At 34.0% G+C, this 27473-nt stretch overlaps 1 protein-coding gene across 2 annotated transcripts in view; it reads right to left on the bottom strand.

Moving 5' to 3' along the window:
* Positions 1 to 27473, bottom strand: part of TUSC3 (tumor suppressor candidate 3) — a 112019-nt gene that overhangs the window by 19022 nt on the left and 65524 nt on the right. Inside the window, exon 7 of one of the 2 annotated variants that reach the window (XM_053976288.1) lies at positions 2664 to 2727. In XM_053976288.1, the coding sequence (XP_053832263.1) occupies positions 2664 to 2727 (64 nt within the window). Of the gene's footprint in view, positions 1 to 2663; positions 2728 to 9427; positions 10686 to 27473 lie in introns of those variants that run through there. The other variant, XM_053976289.1, reaches the window with a different exon arrangement.

The raw sequence follows: 27473 nt of genomic DNA on the forward strand, positions 1-27473 counted from the left end.
CCTGACCAGCTGAAGAGTGACTGAGTAGCTTTGGCAGGCCCCTGTCCAGCCAGGGTCAGCCCACCCCTAGTGCCAATGAAATTCACCCCCATTACCAGTCCCTGATGAGCACACTGTGCACGTACATCTACCTGGTATGTAATCAGTAACTTTGTATAGATTTTACTGAATTTAATTTTGCCTTATAAAATTACTTAAACTGAGTATCTGACATCTTCACAAGTCCTTCTTACCCAAGTCCTAATTATGTAGCTACAGCATGGAAAACCAGATCTTTATATAGAAATCATCTAGCAGATAGGGTAGAATTAATATCTAAAACAAAATACAGAAATGCAAAGGAAATTCATATTTTTTCGTCTGAGGTATTAAAAATTCACTTTATAGAGAAATACAACATTGCATTTCAACATCTAGAAAGAAGTGACAAGCTTACTACTACAAAGTAAAAAGAAGCAACCAAATGAAACATGTACATTACTGGAATAGTAATGTCCTGTTTTAAAATTCAATGCATCTTTCAAAGGATAAAATGAATTGGGCATATTTTTTCCTATTTCACATATTTTCTAACAACATTTTCTGAATAAAAAAATAAGAAGGAATTGAGCAGCTCATAATTACTAGTAACATTGAAAGAATAAAGGAATATTAATTTTCATGAATAACTGTTAAACTCTGTCAAGATTTTGTGTGAAAGATTTCATTAAAAATTTGTGTGTGACCAAAAAATCATATCAACAGTATTGAGCCATGAAATGAAACCTCAGAGAATTCTTTCTGCAAGTGGCAATGAACAACATCACTGAAAGGATTCTTTCAGACAGCTGCATTAATGTAGCTAGCCAGCTTCCTGGTTTAAAGATAGTATCTGCCAACGAAAAGATATCACTTTCATGCTTGAGTCAGAGAAAATATGTCATCAACAAAGTTTTTATTTTTAATATTTTCTGGTTTGGGGGTCTACGTTTCTCATTCTCAAGCAGTCAATGGGATTGTCTTAGATAACAGATTTGTTTAAATTGTGGCAGTTCACAAAAAGCAGAAAACCATGAAATCATAAATTGCAACTCTACAAAGGAAAGCATAAAGATGATACCAGTAAGATGCATACTCTATCTAATAAACAAGAAACTTTTCATATGAAAAGCAATAGCTCTCTCTGTGTACTTTTTTAAAAATGCAGCATTTAAAGCAATTATCACTGAGTTTTGACATGGCAGTTTTCAGGTGGAAACTACACAGATGGAAACTCTGAAGCCCCTCTGGGTAACCTGCTTGCACGTTTGCACACCCTTACAGTAAGAAGCATCTTCTTGTCTTCAGACTGATTCTCCTGGTTTTCAGTTTTAGTCCACTGCTTCTTGTCCTCTCAAAGGGCACTACTGAGAAAGTCTTGTCTCCTTCCTCTTCATGTCCTCTACCTGAGAGTCTTTAAGTTAAACAGTTCCAGCTCCCTCAGCCTTTTCTCACAGGATAATCCCCTAATCATCTTTGTGGCTCTTTGCTGGACTCCCTCAATTAAGTCTGCAACATTCCTGTATGAGAGATCCAGAACTGGAAACAGTATTCCAATCCAATTGCAAATATTATATTTGCTCTGCAAAATATGATCATAACTTTGAAACTAAATTAATAATGGCTATTTATGAGGCATATGAGGTTTCACAGGTAGCAAAATGGATGCCAGGCAAATGAATGTAATGAAGGTGTTGTCTTTGGATAGGAAATGCCAAAGATGAAGGTAGACAGGGAGGTTAGAGAAAGGGCAGGTTCTAAGGTAACATAACTTCAGAGAGAGAACAAGAGTAGCCGTGATCATAAAACTAGGATCCATCTATTACTGCAGATTGGAAAATATTATTTTCTTTTGTTTGTTCCCCTTAGAGAAAGGTATTTGTAATGGAACTACTAAACTTTAAAAATGGTTAATGGTCATTAGAGTTCTCATTCAATGAAGAAAGATGGTAAGAATCAGGGTTTAAAAATCCCAGAGAGAATAGGAATTTTTCTTACAGTTTATTTATTAAAACTTACACAATAAATACCCAACCCCAGCCCCCACCACCCTGAAAACCCCAACGTAACTTTCTCTGACTCATTAAGACTGAAAGAGTAAAAGTAGGTCTCAAAGTCTTTCTGTGAGGAGGTAATGTCAGAGCAAAAGTGATTGAGTTATTTGGTTCAAGAAGTAGTAGTAAACTGTTTGTATTAGGTGGAGGAAAAAAAATACAAGGACTATTGGAGGACAAATCACCTTCATGCACACTTGGTAAATTTCTGTATGCCTTTCTTGTAAGTAAAAAGAAATACAATTTTTTTTTCATTGAATTTTTAATTATTGTAAGAAAGATTAAAAAATATGAAAATTAGGTTTTGCCACTGGAAAGGTAACACTGAAAAGAAAAAAAAAAATTAAGAACAGTAACCAGGCACAAAAGTAACAAAGGAGATAACAAGGTGCACATAGGTGAAAAGCAACGCCAGTGTTACTTGGCAGTAAATAGAAACAACAATGAATATTTATTTCAACATATAATAAGTAAGCCAAAATACAATACCTGCTTGAATGTTCAATGATATTCACTGCCAGAGCCATTTTATTTAACAGCACACTGTACCTCATATTGGTTTTTAATATTTATCACCAGTTTGAAGGATACTCAGCAGAAGAATAATATGTGACTCTGCCACAAACTGAGCCTGGCTGCTTCCATGTATGTAACTCTGTAAAATAAAAATGAAAAACATTACTCCTTAAGAAATCCATTGAAAATGGCATGACCAGATATGTGAGAATAAAACCTGTTTTGCAGAAAAAGGCAGGTAGCAACAGCTAGAAATTAATAGCACAGTTTATGTATGTAGGTTTAGTAAAAAGGAATGTTAAAAATTTAGACAAAACATATATATAGAGTAAATGTAACAGGAAAGCATTATGCTGGACTCTTTTTCACAGTGCTGCTACTGTGGAATAAAGAACATGCATTTATTTGCTCAGGTAATACAATTTTTCAGAAGGGAGATGATAAAATCAAGGACATGCCAGAGCATAGTTTTTACAAAAGTGAAAACTGAAGCCTGCCTTAAACAAATAATTCTACTTTAGTCTTTCTCAGATTGAGTGAAGTTTCTTCATACAAAGTCTATTTTGCCTTTCTCCAGTAAGGTACAATTGTGTCCATCAAAGTTCCTAATGCATAAACCATCTTATTTATATGGAAATATTGTAAAATAAATGCTGATACTAAGTCTAACACAGTCTACTGCCCTCTATCCCAAGTAACTATTGTTAATGGGCTCCTCTTGTACATTTATTTTAAGAACCTGTAGTATATTAGTGAAAAGCTGTTAGTGTTTATTGTTAACTATCTATGACAGCAATAAAGGAAGCAAAAATCTGAAGAGCTGACAACACGCACAAAATGAGGGAGATTCTCTGTCTTCCTCTCCTGTATTAATTACAGACATTGAGTACAGTTTGTCATAGCATGCTATGTGAAATTAAATATATCCATTTCTGAAAGTATTATTTATCTATATTATTCTTAGGCATAGATAAAATTTTCACCCTAAGTAAATGGGAAGAAAAATGCTCTCTAATAAGGTAAAGAAACAGAAAACTTTTTGGCCTCAGTCTGAATGCAGGGGTTTGTTTGTTTATTTAACTTACATGTGTTAATTCAGTTTATTCTGAATAGTTCTGACTTAGTAGCATCCTTGTCAGGATTCAGAACAACTCAGATTTGAAATAATTGGATGCTTCAGCATACAAAAGAATGCCTTCACCCACACTAGTTAAAATCTGATAAATGCTGTGTCAGATGATGTAATTTATATTTACTCAGTAGGTTGTTACCTATTGTTTTCAAAATTCAATCATATTATGCTCATTCAAATAACCAATTCCAACATAAACCAGGCAAGACCTTCATGTACCTAAAGTTTCTATTTCTCTCTTTCTTTAACAAGATAAAAATCACTGATCTCATAAGAATATCTCATTGAAGTCTGACATGACAAGGAGCTAAACTGTATTTCTTGATATTTTTTTTGCATGACTTCTTATAAATTTATAAATGTATAAGGCTACATATACACCTACAGCTATATATACATGATCACATGTACATAACCGAAAGGAAGGCAAAAATAACACATTAATAAAAATGAATGACAAAGTTAAAATGCTTAATAGATTGTGTATTCTGATTCAGTTATGACCATTGTCCTGTGAATAGTGACCTTTTGTCATTATTTTGACATTACATTTTTGAGTTTTCCTCCTAATAGGAATGAAGATAGTCACTTCCAAAATTTTACGCTCCTGCTTCTGATGACAAAAACCTGTTCCATGCTGGGGAGGAATCACATTTTAAGTGCTGGTCTTCATTGACCCTCATAGTAACTTTATTTAAAAATATCACTCCAGCTTGTGTGACTTCTGGTTTCACTTGGGAATAAAAAAAAAATTCAAAGAATGTTATTAATGAAATAGGACAGTTTCATAACCATGTAGCTGTCAAACCTGTACAGTAATGATGGTTTTAAAAATGCCAGCAAATATGCTCTCAACTCTGAACATTTCAAACATGATTTTTCAGTTGCTATTCGTACTTGAAAAAATGACTAAAAAATTATCTTAAGGATCTTAATTATCTAAAAAAAATATCATCTAGGATGATCAGAGTTTGCAGGAAACACAGTTTGCAATACTGTCCATTACACTACTTATAATGCAAAGCTGAAACACCACAAAAATACTAAATGCTTTAAAAATTAATTAGATGGTTATTGCTTTTAAAATCACATTCTGGTTTTAAAAAGAAGAAGTATTAGAAGAAATTCTGATTTCAAAAACTTTATGGCAAGGTCTTGAATGTTACTGAAGTGGTATAGTGATTTAATTTAATGCACTAGCAGGCTTGATATCACAATAATATAAGGACACAGCTGTTGGAAGGGACCTTTAGAGGTCATGTGGCTCAATGCCCCTGCAGTGAGCAAGACCATAAACTAGATTAGGTTGCTCCTGTCCAACCTGACTCTGGATGTTTTCAGGGATGGGGCATCTATCACCTCTCTGGGCAACCTATGCCAGTGTCTCACCACCCCCACGATAAAAAATTTCTTCCTTGTATCTTGTCTAAATCTACCCTCTTTTAGTTTAAAACTATTACCCTTTGTCCTATTGCAACAGGTCTAAAACATCTGTCCCCATCTTTATTATAAGATCCCTTTAAGTATTGATAGTCTGCAATAAGGTCTCCCCAGAGCCTTCTCTTCTGATTCATTGTTAATCACTGTGATAAAATCCTAATAACAACAAATAATTTAGAGCAGAATTTCTTTCCCTGCCTTTTGATTAAATTAACAGAGCAATTAGTTTTATTACATGATGCAAAATATGCATATTTATATCAGAATTCGAACAGTCTCTCAAAAGATAAAAGTACTTAGGGAAAAAAAATCATGAAAACAAATATATACTCATTACCAATATTAATTAGGTGAAATATAAGAGTCATAGCTGCCATCTGATACTCAGTATAAAGAAAAAAAAACATGAACTAGATACTGTGTATTTGCAAATGTGATACCTGAACAAACCAAACAAAAAAAACAAAAAAAACAAAAAAAAACAAAAAAAAAAAAACCAAAAAAACCCCACAAAAAAAAAACCACCAAAAAAACAAAAAAAAAAAACCTAAAAAAAAAACCCCAAAAAACAAAAAACAAACCAAAAAACCCCCCAAAAAAACCTGACAAAAAAACTAGAATATGAATTTCTGGCTAAATGTCTCATAGGGATTCATGTTATAACTCTGTTTCTTTAAATGTGAGGTGCTAAAGGCACAGCCTTGCTTACAAGGATGTTCTTTGCTTTAGTCCTGGAAATCTCAAGTGTATATTAAAAAGCTAGTAGGAGACAATTGTTAAGTTTCCAGAGAGGGGACGGAAATGAATAAAAGCAAAGGGAGTAGCCAGCTTGAACACAAAACCCAAGTTTCATCTTTGAGAGGTCAAGAGACCTCAAGTCAACAGAGAGAGTTGAAGTAATTGAAAGCACTAGTTGAAAGCCACTCTGTTAAAGTATTAAATAAGGTAGATGCTTACAGCACAGTATTGCCTTCAAAAAAAAAAAAAAAAAAAAAAAGACAAATAATCATTTTAACTACCAACTTCTTTGTTCTATTAGAAATGTTCTTAGGTAGATTATTCTTAAAAGTTACCTAGCAATAGATCTGTGTGTGGTCAACACGGTCCTCAATTTGCCTTCCCAAGACATTGTTCTCCAAGAACTCAAAACAGTAGCATGGCACATCTCCTCTATAGCTATGGCTCAACAGGACCAATGCTTGGTAAGTACAGAAAGTGACAGACTATTCCAGGGATGAAGACTAACCAAAATAATTTGCATTTGACAACTTATTGTGAATCACCTGAATTAATGACAGTACCTCATCCTATTTCTTATGAGGAATGGATATTAACCACTTCACAAAAGAACTGCAGGGTGTGTTTTTTCCTCAGTGAACCTTCAGACCTACTTTCTGAGACAAAAAAACAGAGTAGACATTTTCAGAAGACAGAAGAACAGTATTTAATGTAAAAAATTACGGCAAACAGCTTTTCTTGAAGAGCAAATGGTGAGAACTGTATGGCATTTTTCTTTGTGTCCTTCCCTACAGGCATATGACATTACTTTGAGGCCACTTGAAGCATGGATTATATGTGTTTTGATACATATTTATGCAAACATACTCCCCACACACCAGTTCTGTACACTGCAATGGCCACTGACTCATCAAGTTTTGAAATTCATATCCCTCTGTGACTCATACTTACCTAAAATAGAAATGTATTTGAAGAAACATTTTTAAAGGACTATTGAAGGATTAGCTATTTATCAATTCTCAAACTAAAGAAAGGAACTGATCATATGTGAGGTTTTTTTTATTTTCATACTACTTCTTCCCTTCTATAAGAAGATTGCAGAATGACATTCTAATGAAATTTTATTTGAAGCTACAAACCATTAAAACACTGAGAAGTACAACTTCTGGTTTTGCCAAGTTTTCTGCTTTTTGACACTGAATCCACTTAATATTTGGAAACTATGTGAAGTCTATCTGGCTGCAAATGCTTTAGGCAAATGCTTTAGGCAAATGCTTTAAATAAATTCATTAATAAACTCAGATTTTCTCTTTCATTTCAAAGGCAGCAACAGGGAGGACCAGGTAAGATGCAAAGATAAAGTCTGTCAGAAGAGAGGCAACGATAGCTTGAGCATAAAACCAGACAGCCACACAATTAGCAGTGCCACACAACAGACAACAGCAAATGTCATGGTGGTAGGACTAATAGGGGAACCAGAGCCTGAGTCACTCACACTTTAAACAGTCAGTTCTTCCCCAACTCAAACATTCTCCTATATCAGGTCTTATTTCAAAGAAGCTATTTGAATTTTGAACTGGAATAATCATATCCCTAAATAAAGTCATTTTCTTTGGCAGTGACAATCAATTGTTCAATGCCTGCATATTTTTACAAAACTGTGTTAAGTGTTTATCTACTATTCATAAACTCATTAAGTATTTAGTGTTATTGAACTGCAGATGGTACACACACACACACATATATATAAAAATACATATAAAATCCCACACCACGATACTCAAGGATAACAGCAATGTCATATCCTTTTTAAATTTCCCTAAATGCAACATATGTTTGTGATTTCCCTTCAAGAGTGATGGTTGTCATGGTTCAGTAATATACTTAACTATAGTCTGTGCTCTTTTTTTCCTTTCTGTTAATGCAATGTAAACAAACCAGAAACAAAGTAAGGAGAAATAAGGCCTCTGCAAGTCATGTGCTAATTCTTAAAGCAAGTAGAATTTTGGACTACCCAGAATTAAAACATGATTTCAGGTGCTTTCTTAAACAAACATCACGACGTTTATTTTCCATTAGTATGCACAGGAAGGATACTAGGGTGAAAGGAGCTAATTAAACTGAGCTGGGTTTAGTAATAGCCTAAAATATAAGGCTACTTCATGAAGTATAATTTGGGATAACTGAGAAATAACTCATCCTGAGTTTACGAGATACGACACACATCTAATTAAAAAGTGTATTGAAAACTGATCAAAAGCAGACAATTTTGCTAATAACTATTATTGAAAATGATGAACTGAATTTGGATTGTATGTTGAAGAAATCCCTAGATGGAAACTGTGCCCTGAAGGAGACAACAGGCCAAGTTCAAGCTAACATATGTAGAAAGCAATGAAGCAACAGAGTAGTTAACTGCCCCAAAGAGAGAGTTATGATTTCCACACCATTAGGATAAGCACTATTGATCTGTCTTCTTTCACTACATTAATATTCAGGGTGAAATTCATCAGAGAGAGGAACATTACAGAAAGTCACAGATTACTTAATTATGATTGAGCCTTCGGAATGGCATACTTTAATTAAAGACCACCAGTTTTGCCAAGAACATGTATTAGATATAAGCAGATGTTATTTTCTCTTAATTTAGACAGAAAAAGAACCATGCAATTCAGATTTTACATAATTTCCAAGTCCAGGAACAGCAGGACTTTCAGCAGTATCTAAATGCTTAAAAAGCAGAAGTTCTAAAACATTGTCTTGCAATACCATTTCAAGACCTTTTCATTTTGAGTGCAGAAAAAGCTTAAACATTTTATGGAGGACAAATGATTCATTCAGAAAAGCAAAAACTTTGAAACCAAACATCAAGGTATATAAGTAAGTATTTTACAGTGTGATTTCATTATCATACCTGCATTTCTCCAGACAGGTTTTCTTCTAAGCAAACTCTGTAACACTTCAAAACCAGTTTAAACTACCCAGCAGGATTAAGAATAAAATCTTATACAGCTCAAAATCTCAAGCTTTCTGACTCTGTTACTGCAGCTACATATTTAAATACAATGCTTTCTAAAACCAGCACCGTTTCACATAGCTTCACTTGAAGCATACACTCCAAATATGCTTCTCTAATTCCAGTGTAGTAGTATTTGTTTGGTTCATACAGGAAATCAGTTTTAACTTACTTATGAACCCAGTAGGGGACTTCCTATGAAGTTGTTGGCCTAGTCGTGTCTGTGAAAATCTCAGAATAGAAGCCTTATCTAATTCCCTGCTTTCTTTGCATCACAGAAGATACTATTATCTGCTGGGGATAGCACATGTTTGGTGACCTATTTTTCCTGTAGCAGCCATCCCTCAAAAGCTCTTCTTGCGACCAATGATGTGAAAAACCATGAGATGATACTGGTTTGGGCCTAAGTTATTCACATGTGTGAGAATGGCTACCAGCTGGGAACATCTGTTAGCACATGGATGCGATTTGCCAAATAAATAAACCTTTTTTTGGGACAGAGGGATGTAATATGGGCATAAGTTTATTTTAGAGAACTTAAACAACACTGAACCTCAGTAAATAAATATATGAATCCCATCTCGAAAACTAAAGAAAGACAAGAAGTCTTGAAGCTAGTTAATTTACTAAAAGAAACCTCTGACTACTCTAATCACATGTTAATATTCAGTAGTTAGGAAAATGTCCAAGTATTTAATAGGGCAATTGCTTTTATTGTAGATAACCAGATATAAAAGGGGCATCTGCAAATGATGCTTAATGGCTTCAGAAATTAATGTAGTATTGAACACAAAATAAATCTAAACTCACTTACTGCTAACAGAAATACTAAATAAATTTGCATTTCTAGCAAAATGAAGACCACATATGACAGTAAGAAATGTACAGTCAGTTATTTGAGACAACATTTTTTCTAGAAATCTTCATTTTATTTAACAATAAACAGAAATAATAAACTTTAATTTAACACCTAAACTTTAATTTAACCTACCTGAAATAAACTATTTCTTTTGAACACTTACTAGCTTTATAAACATTTCTAACTCAAATATAAGCCAACAGTTCATCAGCCTAGTGAAAATTTCATGTATTATAATCCTAGCAAGCAATTTCTCTAAGAACATCTCAACATGAAATGACATCTAGCTGAGTTATAGACCAGCAAGATCAGGAATAACAAAACAGCTGAAGTGCATACACCAGCACATACAAAATAGTGAGGGATAGACAGAATTATTAGATTTTATGTACATTTATGTACTTTCAGTAATTTCATTCCATTTACTCAAGCACCTTACTCTAAAAATTAGTATGATATCTAGAAGATCAACTGGACCTCAAATAGAACTCCATGTGTTTATTATTTTTTCAGCATCCTTGGTGCAACAGTTAGTTCAAGTATTCAGACTCACTTACTAAACAAGACCATAAATCATATCAGCCACTTTTGATGGGTAGGTTTAATAGCTATGGATGAAATCAACCCTTTTTAAGAAATATTTAGTGTTGGTGTTTTTTTTTAAGAATCTATGTAATACAGATACAGACAACAATCTCAGACTTTGATTCCCTCATTTTTAAATTCAATGAATATGAGTTACATTTTCAAATCCTGAGCTCATTCCTGTATTCACCACTGCCCAAACCAAAAACTGAGACAAAAGACAGCAACCGGTTTTCATAGGACTGGCTGGCTGGAACAGCCTGTGCTGGCTGCATTCCATGAAGTCCATCTGGCACCAAGCACAGAATATGATCTGGGTTTCCAGCCCTAGAACAAAAGTGGAAAAATGCTGCTTTACTTTTGAAGACTAGCAAGCTGGAAAGGGTAGATGGTATAATTTAAAATAGCATACAAACCCTGGTTTATGCTGCTGCTCTGGTTGTTCCTAGACAGCTTTTATAGCTATACTGCATTATTTAGGGTATCTAGATGTACTATCAAAGGAGATAGTAGAGATTATCTCACAAATCTAGAAACTGTAAACACTCTGCTCAGATATAGAGGCTTTGATATAACCTGCTGAATAAGAATTAATTCTGAGGGACTTCTTCCATATTTATTAATCACAAAACAATAAGAGAACAAAAGAAGCAGCGAGTCTTCAAATAATCATACTTTATCAATTTTAGAAAAAACACAGAACTTAAACCCCTCATTAGGAATAAAACATTGCTACTCTTAGAGCCTTAATTCTCATGTTACATAATGGATGGAACAAATGCAACCAGTATCTTCCCTCTAAATGTGCAACATGACACACAGTACCCAGGTCAGAGACTTCAACAGATTTGAAGACTTCCAGGATCTCTAAAACATCATGTTAGTAGGCTGGGGAAGTTTGAGTGACACAGCTTAGCCTACTTGCCTAAGGAAATAAATTTTTTTGCAATTGTGATGCCTTAACAACTTGACTGCTTTTAAATCAACTTAAAAAATGGCAAAAAAATTCTCACAGAAAAGTGATGCTCCTGCACATTTCATTACAGCTGGACAGCCAAAACAGTGATTCTACCAAAAGAAAAGCTGTAATTAAAGTTCAACTGTTAATAGTTGTTCTGGAGTATGGACTGCTTCCATAACCCATGGAAGCCAAACCATAATACTTCCAATTAGGAAACAAAAGAAATTGACATGTTTTTCATGAACAGCATTTCACAGAATCACTAGGTTGGAAGAGACCTTCAAGATCATCAAGTCCAACCCATGCCGTAACAACTCAACTAGACCATGGGCCCAAGTGCCACATACAGTTATTTTTTTTAAACACATCCAGGTATGGTGATTTCACCACCTCCCCAGGCAAACCATTCCAATACTTTACTACTCTTTCTGTAAAAATCTTTTTCCTAATATCCAACTTTTATTTCCCTTGGTGCAGCTTCAGACTGTGTCCTCTTATTCTGTCAGTTGCTGCCTACAGAAAGAGACCAACTCCCACCTGACTCTACAACACCTTTCAGGGAGTTGTAGAGACCGATAAGGTCACCTCTGAGTCTCCTTTTCTCCAGGCTAAACACCCCCAGCCTCCTCAGTGGTTCCTCACAGGGCTTGTCCCCCAAGCTCCTCACCAGCCTCGTTGCCTCCTCTGGACGCGCTCAAGCGTCTCAACGTCCTTCCCAAACTGAGGGGCCCAGAACTGGACAAAGCACTCAGGGTGTGGCCTCACCAGTGCTGAGTACAGGGGAAGAATGACCTCCCTGCTCCTTTCTCTAAAAACACAAACATATTTGTAATAACAACTATTTTCTGACTTCACAAATATCTCTTTACTTTTTGCCCTCTGATGCTGAGCACAATATGGGATGAATCTCTTTAGTCTCAAAAGAAAAAAAAAATATTAATGGCAAAGTATGCATCTATCTATTCCACTGCATATATCTATCTATTCCACTGTGTGGAAGTGTGATGATCTTCATAAAATTGATGTTCTGACAAAGAATGGTCATGGCAAAACAGGAAAGAGCTACAGTACAGTAGAACAGAAGGTCTCCTTACAAACTATACAGATGAAAGAGCTGAAAGAGCCATTCAGCTAAGCTCACATCATTGGTGTTATCTAAATTATGGTTTAGAATCTAAGACTAGTGAAAAAAAATTATCTTTAAGTTTCTATTCTCCTGTGTCTGTAGTAATATTTTCTTTTGACAAAGAAATAACAGCCATTTTGGATAAAGCCTTCAGCATAACCCCATATACCTTTTCATAGTATTTATGACTCAAAAGATGTTTTTAATTTCCTAGGCAGGAACTGCAATATTTTCTCTTTTGAAATTTTTGAGGTGTTATTTCAATTGGATTTCAAGCTGTGAGGCATAGAAGGTATTTTCACTTAAATACTGAAATGCTGCAAGCAGAAATGAAGACAGACTACTATGACACTACTTGCAAAATATGCTGAAATCAAAGGGCTGTGAAAAACAGAAACAAAAATAAGTTTACTTTGTAGCAGAAGCAAGAGCAAGTGTCAATACCAAATTACTTCAAAACTACAATCCAATTAACAACAATGGAGAAGTTGGGAGACAGTGAATGAGTCTGTTCTGATAAAGAGCAAAACATTTGCATTGACATCCAATGATAAGGAAGTAACATTACGACCCTTAACTACAACTGAAACCACAGATGATTGCCAGAGTCAGCAACATGTTACTAAAATAGTGCTGTATACAGCTACAGAGATATCAAAGTTTGGCCATAAATTAGGTGGAACTGAAAACCAGCAAGCGGAATCCTATCAATGCAAGCCATGCATTCAGATTCCAGCTGTGTCTTGTCATCAATTAATAAAATTTCTAATAGATATGGTAGCACAACATCCAGTATTAATGCAGTGGGGTGCTGAGAACCTGGCTGTACGGCAAAGAGTTAAAATCACTGGAGTAAATGGAGCAAGAAGAGTTATCTGTCAAACTGCTGAGGTTAGTTTGTGGCTCCTTTGCAAGAAGTAAAAGTCTTCTCATCTTAACCCTAAAAGCAATGCAGTGACTGAAGTGCACTCATTCTGTGTGGCACCTGCACTCCCTAATTCAAGAATTGCTGGTTATCACAGTGCTGTATTTTTGCTGCAGCACAAAATGAGTATATGAAGTTATAGCCGCTTTGGCACCACTAACAGCCTCAATACCAAACAGAGGAAACCTAGTAGCCACAATACAGGCACCTGGAGTGGTTTCACATTCTCCTAATTCTAATGCCAATGCTGCAGAACATGACATGGTTTAATTGGCACTTATCTGGAAGGAAGGACGATACACCTTTAACAGGCTCCCACATAAGTATAAACATTCACCCATGACTGCTCAAGCTCAAACTTGCCGAACTTTTACAAGCTATCTCACTCCTTCCAGACATGAAATTAAACAAGGAAGACCCTTCTGAAAAGATGGGAGACACACCACCAGCAGTGCAGCAAGCATTTAATGAAATAAAAGTTATAACTCCACCTTGAGAGATACCAAGTTCAGGTAGTTAAACAACTTGAAACACTGAAGGATAATCTATGGAGACAAACCCCTCTGAGACTTGTCTTGTTTTCCTATTCCAGGAATAAAGCCAGAAGACCCTCGCTAAAGATCAAAGGAACCAGCTTGAAATGGGGGAACTGGCATTCTCTCAATTTACATGAGAAAACTCACGTAAGACAGCCAAGATGATGCGATAATCACTATTTAGGCCCTTTTAACTTTTTGGTAACTTTTGTGGTAGACACAGGAACCTTATCATAATCGATGGATTGTTCCTTTTTTAATAAATGCTCTATAGTAGGCCAAATTATCATTTTTCTTTTTATAGGAACCTGCTAAGAGATGAAATTGAGCTATGATGAATGGATGAAACTTTCAGTTGCCACCTTAACTGCCTGTATTTTTAGTTTATTAATGTCACTGTGATCTGTGTTTTCATCACCAGCACCTTGCTGGGAGACAAAAAATAGCAGGACTGCACATTTTATCTATTATTGGTTTGATTTTTGCTAATTTTGTCTTTTTACTGAAAAAAATGGTGTAAGGAAAAGCTTTTATGTTTATCTTATGGATGTATAATTTTGTCTCAAATTTAGCTTTGGAGCTGGTACCAGAATTCATATTTGGAATCAAGGAAAATATATTAGGCTTCCCAGGTCTTTCTCGGAAGTTTTAGATTTATTATGGTTTGACTAAATTTTCCAGAGATATTAACAAGTGAACTAAATAATCTTGTCAAAACAAAAGAAAATGTTACATACAAAATGGTTGAGTACCTCTTCCTAGACCAGAAGGGGGAAATTCAAAAGAAAGAAAAAGCAAGCTGGGATAATACAGCTAAACTTAAAAAGAATAAAAATTTCCTTTATGACACCACCAATAGTAAAGCCACAGTTTCTGTTTTGTGTCAGGATTAAATTACATGGAGCTGTACTCTATGTCCTGGAGAATAGAGTAAATGTAAAGATGTGTTTCCATGAAAACCTTTTATACGGGAACTTTTTTGTATTTTGTATGAAAACTTTGTAAGCACAAGCAGTCTTGTGGAAGGTACACTATTATCAGTAATGTATCGAATTAGAGAATTCCTAACTAGGTAGGGCTCCTTCTCAGTCTTCCCCTTTTGATCACTCCAAACCAAAGATTTCCTTAAAGGAGTTAACCCCAGTTCTTGGCCTGTCTCTTGCTCTGCTCGCTTTTCTATTTCTTTCTAATCTCTCTACCTCCCATTTTACTAGTAAATAAAATCCCTACTATTGACTTTGGCATATGATGTCTTTTACACCTTAATTCTTGCAGAGGCATCTCTCAATAATTGGACGTTAACAGCTTGTTATCTTCCCAGTACAATCTCTCTCATTTGCTCTTTGTTTTTGCTAATTAACACTTAAGATCACAAAGAAGCAGTCATTTGGAGAAAAGAACTCAGGAAAAATACAGGCTTAGCATGACTGTAAAAGAAATCAAAATAGAACTGAATGCCTAAAAAAAGGGTCAAAACCAAATTCCTGGTAAGTTTTACTGCCCTTGATTTTAAAATTTCTATCAGTATCCTAGAATAAACCTACACTAATTGGAATGTACAGCTGAGTTATTATAAAAAAAAAGTGTTTGGTGTTGCCCAGAGCAATTTTTCGTATGGTATATTAGGTCTAGTTAGCAAGTTGGAAGAAGTACTGCTGACATGACATAGCAAGTGTATAAAATGAAGCCTTTAGTAAGACAAATTGAGAATACAAGAATCACTCCATGTTTAGACTACAAACTTTGAGAGCAGGCATACCTGACAAATAGGTATTTATTTCACAGTAACAAACTCTTTGAATCCATGCTTTATGAAGGCACTTATTTAAAGTCCTTGCTTAATGCGCTAGCAGATGCTTCCTAATTATTAGAATAGTGAGAACATTTTTCCAAAGGATGTGCATGCCGTTAAGAATCTTGCACTTCAGCAACTATCACATTTGTGATGATGTCTTTTATAAAGTTTTGTTTATGATGTCAGACAATCACTGAATATAACATAAACACCATTAACTAAAAATTTTATGTTATGACACAAAACCTCAGACCTATTTGCTGTATTATCCTTAGCAAGTATTCCAGCCTAAAATGAATACAAATCAAACACTGCTGTCAGCAATACAAGCTGCATTTCAAGTTTCTTCCATCTGCTCTTGCCAAGAAAAACACCCAAATAGTCAAGCACTGAAAAGTTCCAGGATTGCAAAAAGCAACACAAGTTCTATAGGCATTCCAAACTATCATTACATCAAGCTTATATTGAAGATTTTAAATGCTAGCTTTACTAAAGAAGCAACATTAATACATTAATACCTAGAAGAGGAGGAAAAAAAATTAATTGAACAGTGAATGTCCATGTGTTTGGGACAAGGAAAAGTAGGAATTCTTTGATGTGAAATAAAAAATCTCTTAAGATATTTTAAGGGCTTATTCATGTGAGACTTTGATACTTGGACTACAGTTTGCAAGGAAGTTAAGAGTATTACAAGTACTTCATTGTGAAATTTCAGTTTGCTTCCAGCTCAGAAAGGAGAGAATAAGCTTAGTCATATTCTACAAATATAAGAGTTATTTAATGTTCAATTATTGTGCCTCAAATCATAAAATAACAAAGTTGTACTTTTCAACACAATAATTGTTTTGAAATAAATAAACAGGTGACTGTGGACAAATAAGTTTTTAGGCCAAAGGCAAAGATTATATAATGAATTTCATTAACAAAGACTGAAATGCAAAGCAGAATTTTGAGAGCAAAAACAATACCTCATGATAAGCTATTCTCCTTCTCTGCAGTAAGAGAATAGGTTTCTTGACTTTAGTAGATCGTGGCTTAGCAAGCAAGTACTACTAATTTGGGCAAAGTTGTTGAAAAAAAAAGATTTAAGATGGTTCAGTTATAAGGACAGCATATTAATTAACTAGAAAAAGGCAAAATAGTGATGTCAAAAATACAAAAAAGGTTTCAACACACACCTCTTTACTTTATACAAGGTACGAAGCTCTAGTTAAAACAGCTCAAGGTGACTTTGACCTAAGCAGATTCCTAGTACCACATATTTGTAGAAGAGCAAAGAAATTTCTTTGTACCTGAAATAACATGGATGAAATAAAGATTCAAAAGAAGTCAATAAGCGCTTTGCTATTGATTTCAACGAGCCAATATTTCATTCTGATGGTTTATTGCTGATAGAATTTCAGAACATTAATATTTAGAAAGATATATAATATTGAGTAAGCCACTTAATTGCACAGAACAAACTATAAAGTAAAACCATTTACTCTATATTAAAGAATTTCAGTATAACATTTATTTCTACATAACATTTAGTTGCAGAAGGATAAACTGGCTGTCACAAGAAAAATCAAGCTTTCAGTATAGAAGAATAGGCTCTGCAAATAACCTTGGGCAAAAGATTCAGCAGGTAAACTGTAAGACACATTTTTGGTGGTTAGAAATGCCTCTCTCCCAAGTTCCTTCTGAATTGACCTGCAGATTAATTATTTAGTGAACCAAAATATGACTTACATTGAGTGACTGAACAAGAAAAACATGTAAGAAAAGTTTCATGACATCCTTCTAATGTTCCACATTAAATCTGGTATCACACATTTAGCAGCTGAAGTTTCTCAGGTGAGGTTTTTTTCTCTGCTTGTTACTTTTCTTTTTTTTTTAACATGAATGAATGTAATTTGCTTACTCCAAAATGCTTACTCCAAAGAATCAGTAATACTCTGACAGAAGTTTACAACTTGCAGAGTTCTTAGCACAACATCCAGAGTTGATCTAAAGGCCACTGTACAAATTAATTTGAAACCTTCCTGTCAAAACCAACATGTTTGTTATCAGCCTCTTGAGTGATGCTAACAGGGAAAACAGGCAACTTTACAAGATTTGGCATATTGTTGACACACCAAAAGAAGAACTATCTTCAGTAATAAAAGTTCCAACCATTACAAAATATGGTCAATTTTCTGTGATACTAACAAGGTCTAGCTTTCAGTAAAGCCACAATTCTGTTAACATAGAATTCTCCAGGCACTTAAGATATTTGATGATTTTTTGATTTTCTAAGAATAACTTGTTAGATCTTAAGAGTTATTTTCATACACTTGAAATATTTGTGATTGCTGGCGAAACTGTAAGTTCTGTGAATCTTTATTTGCAAACCTATATATGAGAAGATCAGAATTTCACTTAAGTAAAATACATATATTACTTCAGAATATCTAAATGCAGTAATTATTCATAAGACTGCCTATATCTTTTAGTTGAGTTATTCCATCATTCTTGTGGAAATGATCTCAAATAATAAGTGAAACTTTGCTACTAATGACCATTAAGTCAATGGAAATGAAAAGATAGTCTTCAAAGCTCTCTACAGTTGATCAGTAGTGGTTAAGCCCTTGATTAATTTCAGTGTAAATACTAACAATATTGAAGTGGGCCACGTGAAAGTTTATCACAATTTTGTTACCATGCAAAATTTGCACAATACTTTTGAATGCACTGGTATTTTGTGCATTAGCTAGACCATAGAAAAAAAATTACAATATTTAAGAAATAAAACTAACAAGCCCATGAAGAGCTGCTCAAACAAATTCTCAAAGACGGGGCTTGAATGCCTAATAAAAAAAACCCCTAGAATTCCTATGATGGTGATCACAAATAGCATTTAATTGTATTTGTATATTACACAGTGTGCTAGTTTTTATTCTGTATTTCACATTCCAGAGCTAAACTTTGAAGTTCCAACTGTTTGGTAATTCAACACATCCCAGAAAAAAACATATTTAATGTCAATTTGCTATAGAGGAGGTTAGAAATGTGTTTGAAAATTACTTTTCTTTTTTTTTTTCCCAGAAATGCTCATAAGTCTCTAAAAGACACCAGAGTGTTATTTCATATTGTGTCAGGACTGACAGAAACATTCAGAATTTATTTTAACAGTCTGACATATTTATCATTACATTAATATCAAAACTGTATTAAAAAGTGAATTTTAGTACATGCAATGAGAAATTGGCTACACTACAAAAGCACTGATAATAATGTTATCTCTTCTGTTCCAGCAAATATAACCTCAAAGAGGAAGCTTCCCTCTACTGACAATTCAAAGCCTTCTTGAGTATTCACATTATGACTCTGACACTTGCATGACTGATAAGAGACAAAGTCAGAAAAAGTTTGAAGGTCATTCTTTTGTCTCCCTTGAAACTGGTATTTTTAATACCATCTAGCAAGCCTTTTCTGGGAAACTCTTTCTTTGGAAATGCACTCTGTTTGGGTAGATATTAAAATGCAACTACTGCATGACAGAAAGTATTCTACTCCCTTTTTTTTTTAACTTGACATATTAAAAAAAACCTTCAGGAATAATAGAACTGACCTTTAAAATTAAAAGAAGCAGCACTGAGATTAGGAAATATACCTATAAATACAAAATGTTTGCTATTTATGTTAAAAGATTAAGCTATTAAAACTGATCATGTCTAGGATCTAAGTAGTAACTTGAATATGTATTTTCACTCAAATTTCCAAAGAGTTCTAGAGAATTATAAAAATATTAAAGGACTGAAAATTGTGTTGGAAAGTCAGGGAAACAGGATAAAAAATATTTCTGTGGCATGACCTGTTAAATATAGAAAAACTGTATTCATAGCACGTTAAAGAATCAAATTATCCTCATAGTACATTAAAAACGAATATATGACAAAGGGCCAGGATTCAACTACTGTAATACTTCCAAAAAATTACAGATAATCCACACTGAAAAGTTTTTTACATACAAAAGATGCAACATATTTTTAACTTATTATCATGCATAAATAGCTTTTAAGTTAGTTTTATAATTTCTCAGTTGAGAAATTAAATTTGATAATTAAAAAAAAACTTATACCAAACTTGTCTCTAAAAGACCTAAAGTCAGATAAGAAGTTAAATTGAAATATTCGTTAAAATTGTTGAGAATTTGTGTCAGCTATCAATTACACACAGATACCCTCAATTCCCCACCACATCTCTTCTCAACACCAAAATTACTTTAAAAATTTGGAACAAGGAAGTTTACCCTTTGGTATACTCATTTTCTAAATATTCATTTAAAGATGCATTTTTACTGTCAATAAAAAATTACAAGATTGAAGAGAAAGATCATCAACCTAAGTAGACAATATATTTTTGTATCCATTGTACAGCCTAACAAAGCCCTTAACTTAGGAAAGCAAAATATTTAAGTCTGAGAAGCCTACAGACATTTGGTCTTTTCAAGAAATAAGAGAAAATAGCATACAGTGCTACAAAGATAAAAGCAGACAGGACCCAAAGCTGTATCTTACCCTTTGTTCATATATGTATATACATATATATGTGTGTACATATATCAGGAAGTAATTGACATATATTTATCATATACAGTATCATATTCTTTTAATGATCTTTTTACCAGAATACACCTGGTAAAATATAAGACTCGCCTTCTCTTAGGAACAGGCATATTGGATACAAATCTGTGATTGAAATGATCTTCATGGAACTAGAGCAGTTGCACAAAATCACTCTTCATACCAGAACAAATTACAAAATTTTACTGGAAGAACATGACAATTACTGATATAAAGATGCTTATGTTGAGCTGCTGTGGACCCAAAGACTATGTTTAAATTAGCAAGTAGTGCATATTAATTCTTCAAACCCAATATACACACTGCACAAATCTCAAATAGTTCTATTTCATACTAGTTCCTCTTTGGTCCAACAGACTGAACAAACCAGTACTATCTGGGAGTGTACAGGTAAATTCCTAAATTTCACCTTCTAGCATTATTTCATGCTAAAGGATCACAGATCATGTGCCCTGTTTATTGTAAACTAAGGTACAGAAGATGGGTATCAAAACAGCAATCCTCACCTGAACTAGGCACTGATGCGAGTGAACATTTCACTCGCTTTGGAGGAGGACAATGAAGTTGAGAGATAGAACTGAGACCCCACTCATGGAGAAGGATATTGCAGAGTAGAAGAACTGAAAAACATTCAGAAAAAGAACTCCTTATGGTAGACTAAAGACTAATTTTCTAGGTAGGGTGCAAACATTACTAAGAGCGGACCTCAGTGATCACTATGTGACACCTGGCAGATTCCATTCTCAATTACCTACTGATTCCAAAAGAATCAATAATATTTTAAGTGCCTTTTGATAGGAAAAGGGGCACTGTAAGTACATTGGAAGTACAAAATAGTTTCAGGTAAAATGACTTAAGTCAGTAAAATAAACTGAAATAATAATAGTAACACATTTTAAACTTTCAGTTTAAGATTTTTACATTTCAAAAGAGATAAAATGAAATGAAAAATTAACAAGGGAAATCACCCTTACTAGAAAAATTTGGTGAACTGAGTGAGCCAGAGACTAACCATTAAAGTTCATTAAGTTATCTTGAATTTATATCCCACACATCTTAAAAATAAATAAGCAAATAAATAAATTATTGACCTTCTGGAGAAGCATTCCAGAACTAATTGATGAACAATCCCATGTGCAATACAATTAATAACCAGAGCTCAGAAAGAATGGAAGGAAAATAACTAGCAAATACATTTCCCTCTTAAAAGGTCAAGAAACTTAGGGACAAAATAAAAGAAGTTGCCAGGAGGCAAACTGAAGTGGCCCCATAAATGAAATGCAAACAGGTAGCTCACACTTCAGTCATTAAAGCAGAGAAAAACCAAAAAAAGTTAATATGCAGTAAATAGTGGTAATAATCCAGTTTCCTAATTCTGTGAATGTTTATGATGAATAAAAGGAATATAAGTATCCATAGCTGACAACATGCATCTATACCACATTAAAAGCTGCAGGAAAACTCAAAAAGCAGAATTCCAAAACTAGTACATGAGCCTTAAAGCCCAGTAACAATCTTATGTATTGATTCAAGACAAATCTATCTGCCCATGTTAGTGTAAATCTACAGAAAAGCATACACAGAAATCAAACATATCCTGAAAAGAAGGAAGTAGAATTTCAGTAACATGAAATGTTTCTGAATAAATTTTGAAATAAAGAACAATTAAACATGCGAAGGAACATGAAAAATGAGATGTAATACAGCACATTTGATCCTAAGAGATAGGTTCCAGATCCATTAGATATAATCTTTTTTTTAAAGTAAGTAATGCTCCTGACAAAAAAAAAAAAAAAGCTACTATTTATCTGGACTTTGGCATTGCATTCCGTTATATTTAAAGGTGTTAACAAACGGGATTAGAACAAACTCCGTAAGCATTTTGAATAACTGGCTCAACAGGAGACAGAACAGGTTGCTTAAAAATACATAAAGGAAAGGAAGTCTATATCTTGGGACTAATTTATGAAATTTGAAGTTGATGACTTGGGTGTAAAAATTGGCATTAATGAATTCAGCTGAGGCCAGAAAAGAACTGAGATAAAAACCACTACTACTTTACACAGGAAGAACTGAAAGTCATACGCGTCCAAAGCCAGAAGGATTTCCGGAAATTTTGTTCTCATTGTATGAAAATAACTCAGACAGGAAAAAGTACCCATTTTATAAGTATGGGCTGAATGTGATTAATATATGTGATCAAATAAGTCAAAATCAAGGTACGAAGTGTTGCATGCATGATCCACCCAATAATTAAAGCCTTCATTTGAATACAAAAGGTGGTAAAAATGAGTCTGGGTGCAAAATCTTAAGTGAGAGACTTTGATAGGATATATTTGCCCATGACTGGAAAATGCATAAGGGCCCTCCTGCTAATGCATACCTATGCACTATGAATTAGACTTTAAAGGTATTTTGGAGATCACAACTATATAATATGGTATAGATGACTGACTGAAAAGAAAACAGGTAAAAGAGAAAGAAAACAATTCAAACAAATATTATGCATAAGGACTGAACTTGTTGGTTTGGTATTTATGCTTATAACCCAACTGAACAGAGGCTCATTAAATAAATCAGCAGATGTGTACTTATCACCTACAGCAATAAAATCCAGGATTCTGCTGGAAGATATTTCTGCTTTTTGTTTCTTTTGTTGGGGTTTTTCCCCAGTTATCCTTTTCTTTTTCAATTTGTCATTCTGTGTTTACTATTCCAGCAGTGCTGTCTATTTTCAGGATGCATTTTGCCATGTCCCATATACGTTGTCTTTTTTGGAAGATAGGATGTTCAGAACAGATGTTCTTAAATTTATACAGAAAATAATCCTCTGAGTAAGAGTGGTTTGAATGTGTCTTTAACCTGTTCCTTATAATTTTTTTTTTCCTCAGCTTTAAAGAAGCTTGTGTGGGGGATTTCAATTGTTTGTTCTTCAGTACATGAAGCTTTCTAATATTTTAGCAGAACTAGGAAATTTGCAAATTAAACAAACAGGAGAAGAAGCCAGAAGAAATACAAATTAAAGTCTTTGTACTGTTGTTTTTTTGGTTTTTTTTTTTTGCAGTTACTCAAATTTTTCAAAATATTTGTAGACCTGAATTTTATCCAGTTTTGATCCAGTTTTCAAGGTAAGAGCAGGTAATAGAGCAGACCACAGGTCAGCGTGAGCAATGCCTAAAGTGGCATTGTTCACATCACAGCCTTGTGGTTCTGTAATTTCCAGAGCTAATTAATAATAATGTAAGTTAATAGCATAATTTTAATTTGATTTTGATCTTAAATCAATTCTTAAAATCTATTATTAAACTGTGCAGCTGATCCAATGCTTGCAATATCTCCATTTCCTGTAGCACACTTCTAGCTAAATGCTCATCCAGTTCTTTACAGGGCCATACAAAAGGGCTGTGGGTACTATCATGTTGTACTGGTTTTAACATCAGCAGGTAAATTACACTCCAAATAAGCCACTTCCCCCCCTGCCCTCCTTTTGGTAATTTCCTCATTTCCAGCATTAAGAATATCTTAAATGACAGCACTGGACAAGACCAGATAGTATTTATTAAGTCATTATGACACTGATTGAAGTGTTCTCTGTCTATAAACAAATAAAATGTCAACAATAAGATCTACTCTGGATTTTTTTTTCAATGACTCTAGTAATTAGCCACACAGAAAACTATGGAAAAATTCCTACTTTTATACATCTGACAGGGATTACTCTGATTAATATGAACTATGGAATAATTTTTTTTTCTTCTTTGAAATGTTTTTTAGAACACTGATAATAAAAAAAAAAACATAAACCAAATTCTTCTTTCATTCCATTGACCCATATTAGAAGTGTGAGAGACTGTGTAAATACAGACAACTTCCTTCTTTTAAATGGCAGTGATATTTTTATTTCTTGTAGAGCATTTTGCTATGCTAAGTGACCCCAGGACTTGTAAACACAAAGGATTATTTCATGCTTTTGTTTACTGCTCAAAAGCTAGACTTGCAAGACTGTCAGCAAAGAACTCTTTTTTTTTTTGCACTGTACCTGAAGTTGAAGAGCTGTAGCCTTTAACAGCTTTGGTTTAAATATTAATGATAAACTTCTATGGGGAACAGTGAAAAATGCCTCTTTTTTGCAGTACAAACACATACAAAAGAACTACAGTCTATTTCAAATAAACATGAAAGTTTGATTCTGTGAGTACTGAATACTAAGAGTAGGTGATGCACACAAAATCTGCTCCTCAACCCACTTCTGTACATAATATTAGCTTGACACAAGATGACTTTAAAATCTTTAAAGAGCAGATCAATTATAGCTGTTACACACAAGCAAACTTTCCTAAGATGGGCTATAACTCTGCAATGTCTTTTTAAGTGACAGACAGAAGTCTGTGTGTCTAAAGGCTACTGTGAAACAAAAATAATTCCTTGTTGTAAAGCCTGTATAAAACCTACTCCTTTTGTGAACTTGCTTCTCAACAATGTGGACATAAAAGAGGTTTGAATGCTGACCAGAAGTGAGAGTAGAAGTTAAATTATGTCCTCCCCATACTCCAAGAATAAAGAAGGACAAAGCAGTTTGAAAACAATAATTCACTTACAAACATTTTGGTGACTTTTTGAGAAATAGCAAGACATAGCAAGACAATTGACTTAGCAATGTCTGCTTCTAAATATAAGCATTTATAGTGTAACAGCCATGTAAGCTATTCTTGAGCAAGATCTAATTGGAACTAATGTAAATCAAACTTTTCACCCAATAGTTTATCTTTGGACATAATGGAAGAGCAGAAAGCTTTAATATTACTAACACATGTTGTATGGTATTTCTGGTAACAAGAGCTTTATAGAATTTGGAAAATAGTTGTCAGATTTCTAGGATATTTTACAGTGATTACTGAGAAGACAAAAGTATGTATGTATACATTCAAATTCTTTTATAATTATAATAATTACAATAAACAGAAGAACAACACCAACCAATGAACATTAGATAAAGAAATTATTAATCTAAGAAATACAAAATGTCAGTAAACAAGGTCCTTAAATTTACTGAAAGATTCTCATTGTTTCTTATAAAGCTAGAAAAAAAATTCTTTCTGCTATTGAAGCATTACTGTGCCAAAAGAAAAATGAATACAGATACGTTCCTCCTTCAAGTTGATTTTCACAGTTGCTTTGAATAGGTCTATTGTTATAAAAGTCACAAACATCACCAACTCCTCCTCTGCTCCAACCAGCTACAAAACCAGTTGAACCCAACAGTCAACTCCTGCCTTTAACAGAGCACCTACTTTCACATTCTGTTCATATGTATAACCTTGCCAAGTATCAGCTTATTCTATTTTAATTTTAGCATAGGAATAGGTTTTGCCTATCTGGGCACACCAGTTGAAGTCAAAAATGATTCCTCAGCTACCAGGGTTCAGACTCTGTTTAATCTTAATTCAGTTTTGCTGCTAGAAGTGGAGGAAAAAAAAAAAGGAGACTACCAAGATGACTCTTTTAAATCTCAACCTCAGTGGAACAAATAACAGTAGTTGCGGCATCATTAACGTTGAGAATATTTATAATGCTTCAAATGCATATGTAAGGAAAACAATGAAAGCAGGTATGTGTGTCTATCCCTGACTATAACATATAGCTACAAGATTTGTGTGGCAACATCTATAAAAAAAAAAAAAAAGTCTTACGAATGATTTAAAGAGAAGAAAAATGAAAAAAAAGCCATATAAACTGCCACTTAATATCCAGAAGCTCAGAAATATTTGCTATCTAATAGGTGAGGTATATAGCACCACCCTACTTGCCTTTGAAGGCAGAAGAACAGACTGCATGTACAATAAAACCTTTTAGTTTACCTTTTAATTTAGTCCTTATGTCTTCTTCTACTGTATCTTCCTTCAGTAACAGTCAGTTAACATGAAAGTTTAGCCAAAGAAAGGAATTAATGCTGGCACCAGAGCTAGACAAAAGAAAATGTCATAATAATTTTTGTTTTCATGTAAACATAGAAAAATCATTTTATACTTAATAAAATTTCAAGTAGCAAATAATTATTGACTTACAGGGAAAAAAAAAACACACACAAAAAAAAAAAAAACCGAAAAATATAAACCCAACTAAAAGTTCCTTATGTTCAATAAAAAACCACCATGAGTTACAACAATAAAAGGGTATCTTTCTGAACCAGAGATTATGGGTGAATTAGTCCATGGAGGACTATCTGAAGTACGCTGCTTCATTTATGTTAACACAATCAAATGCATGTTCCTTCTCTTGACATAGTCCACAGGTATAAGTGGATCTGTTACACTGAAATGACAGCATTACAGCTAACTAGCAAACCTATATGGAAAGACAAGAGCTCACCAACATAAAAACACACCAGCTCTAGAAGGCTCTGCAGGATAGATAGTATTTTGAGCTTTTCCTAGTAGTTCACAAGACAATTCACAACTGCTGAAATTTTACTTCAGGAAAAAGAACCTTGCACCCTTGTACTATAGACTATGTTTCCACAGGGAATATATAAGATTCACAAAATAATCCACCAAAAAGAGTGAAAGATGGTGTTGAATAATGTGGAAAATCCTCTCCTCTGACTTCCCCAATCTCCAAGTTGTAGGATTTTAGAAGAAAACAATTGTTTAACAGGTACAAGAAGAACACCTGCATGCCTATATTGAGAGAGGAGAATCTACACAGAGAAACATCTCTGACTACTCCAGGCATAACATTTTCTTGTTTTCAGTGTGGATTTTGTAGTGATATCATAGTGTCACTTAAGCAAAAATATGCTGTTAGAAGCTCTGAAAAGCTGTACCATTGATCTAAATCCAAATTTTATTAAAGTCAATGTTAAATTCTAATTAAGAACTCAGCTAAATCAGCTTTACTGACGAGGAAGATAAAGTTTACCTTGACTGTTTCTGAGGGAAATTAAAAACAAAAGATAAAATAAATTAAAAGGTAAAACTAAAATAATTCTGTAGATGGGCTAGACACTGGAATAGGTTGGGAAATCTCTAACCATGGAGACATTCAAAATTCTCTTAGACAAAGCCCTTTGTCTAAGAGAAAGAGAAACCTTTGAGCAAGCGGCTGGATTACACAATCTTCAAAGTTACCTATTAATTAATAGATAAGGCTCTTACCATATACATCT

Source organism: Vidua macroura, chromosome 4 (genome assembly GCF_024509145.1).
Source record: "Vidua macroura isolate BioBank_ID:100142 chromosome 4, ASM2450914v1, whole genome shotgun sequence".
In the NCBI taxonomy this organism is placed as follows: domain Eukaryota; kingdom Metazoa; phylum Chordata; class Aves; order Passeriformes; family Viduidae; genus Vidua; species Vidua macroura.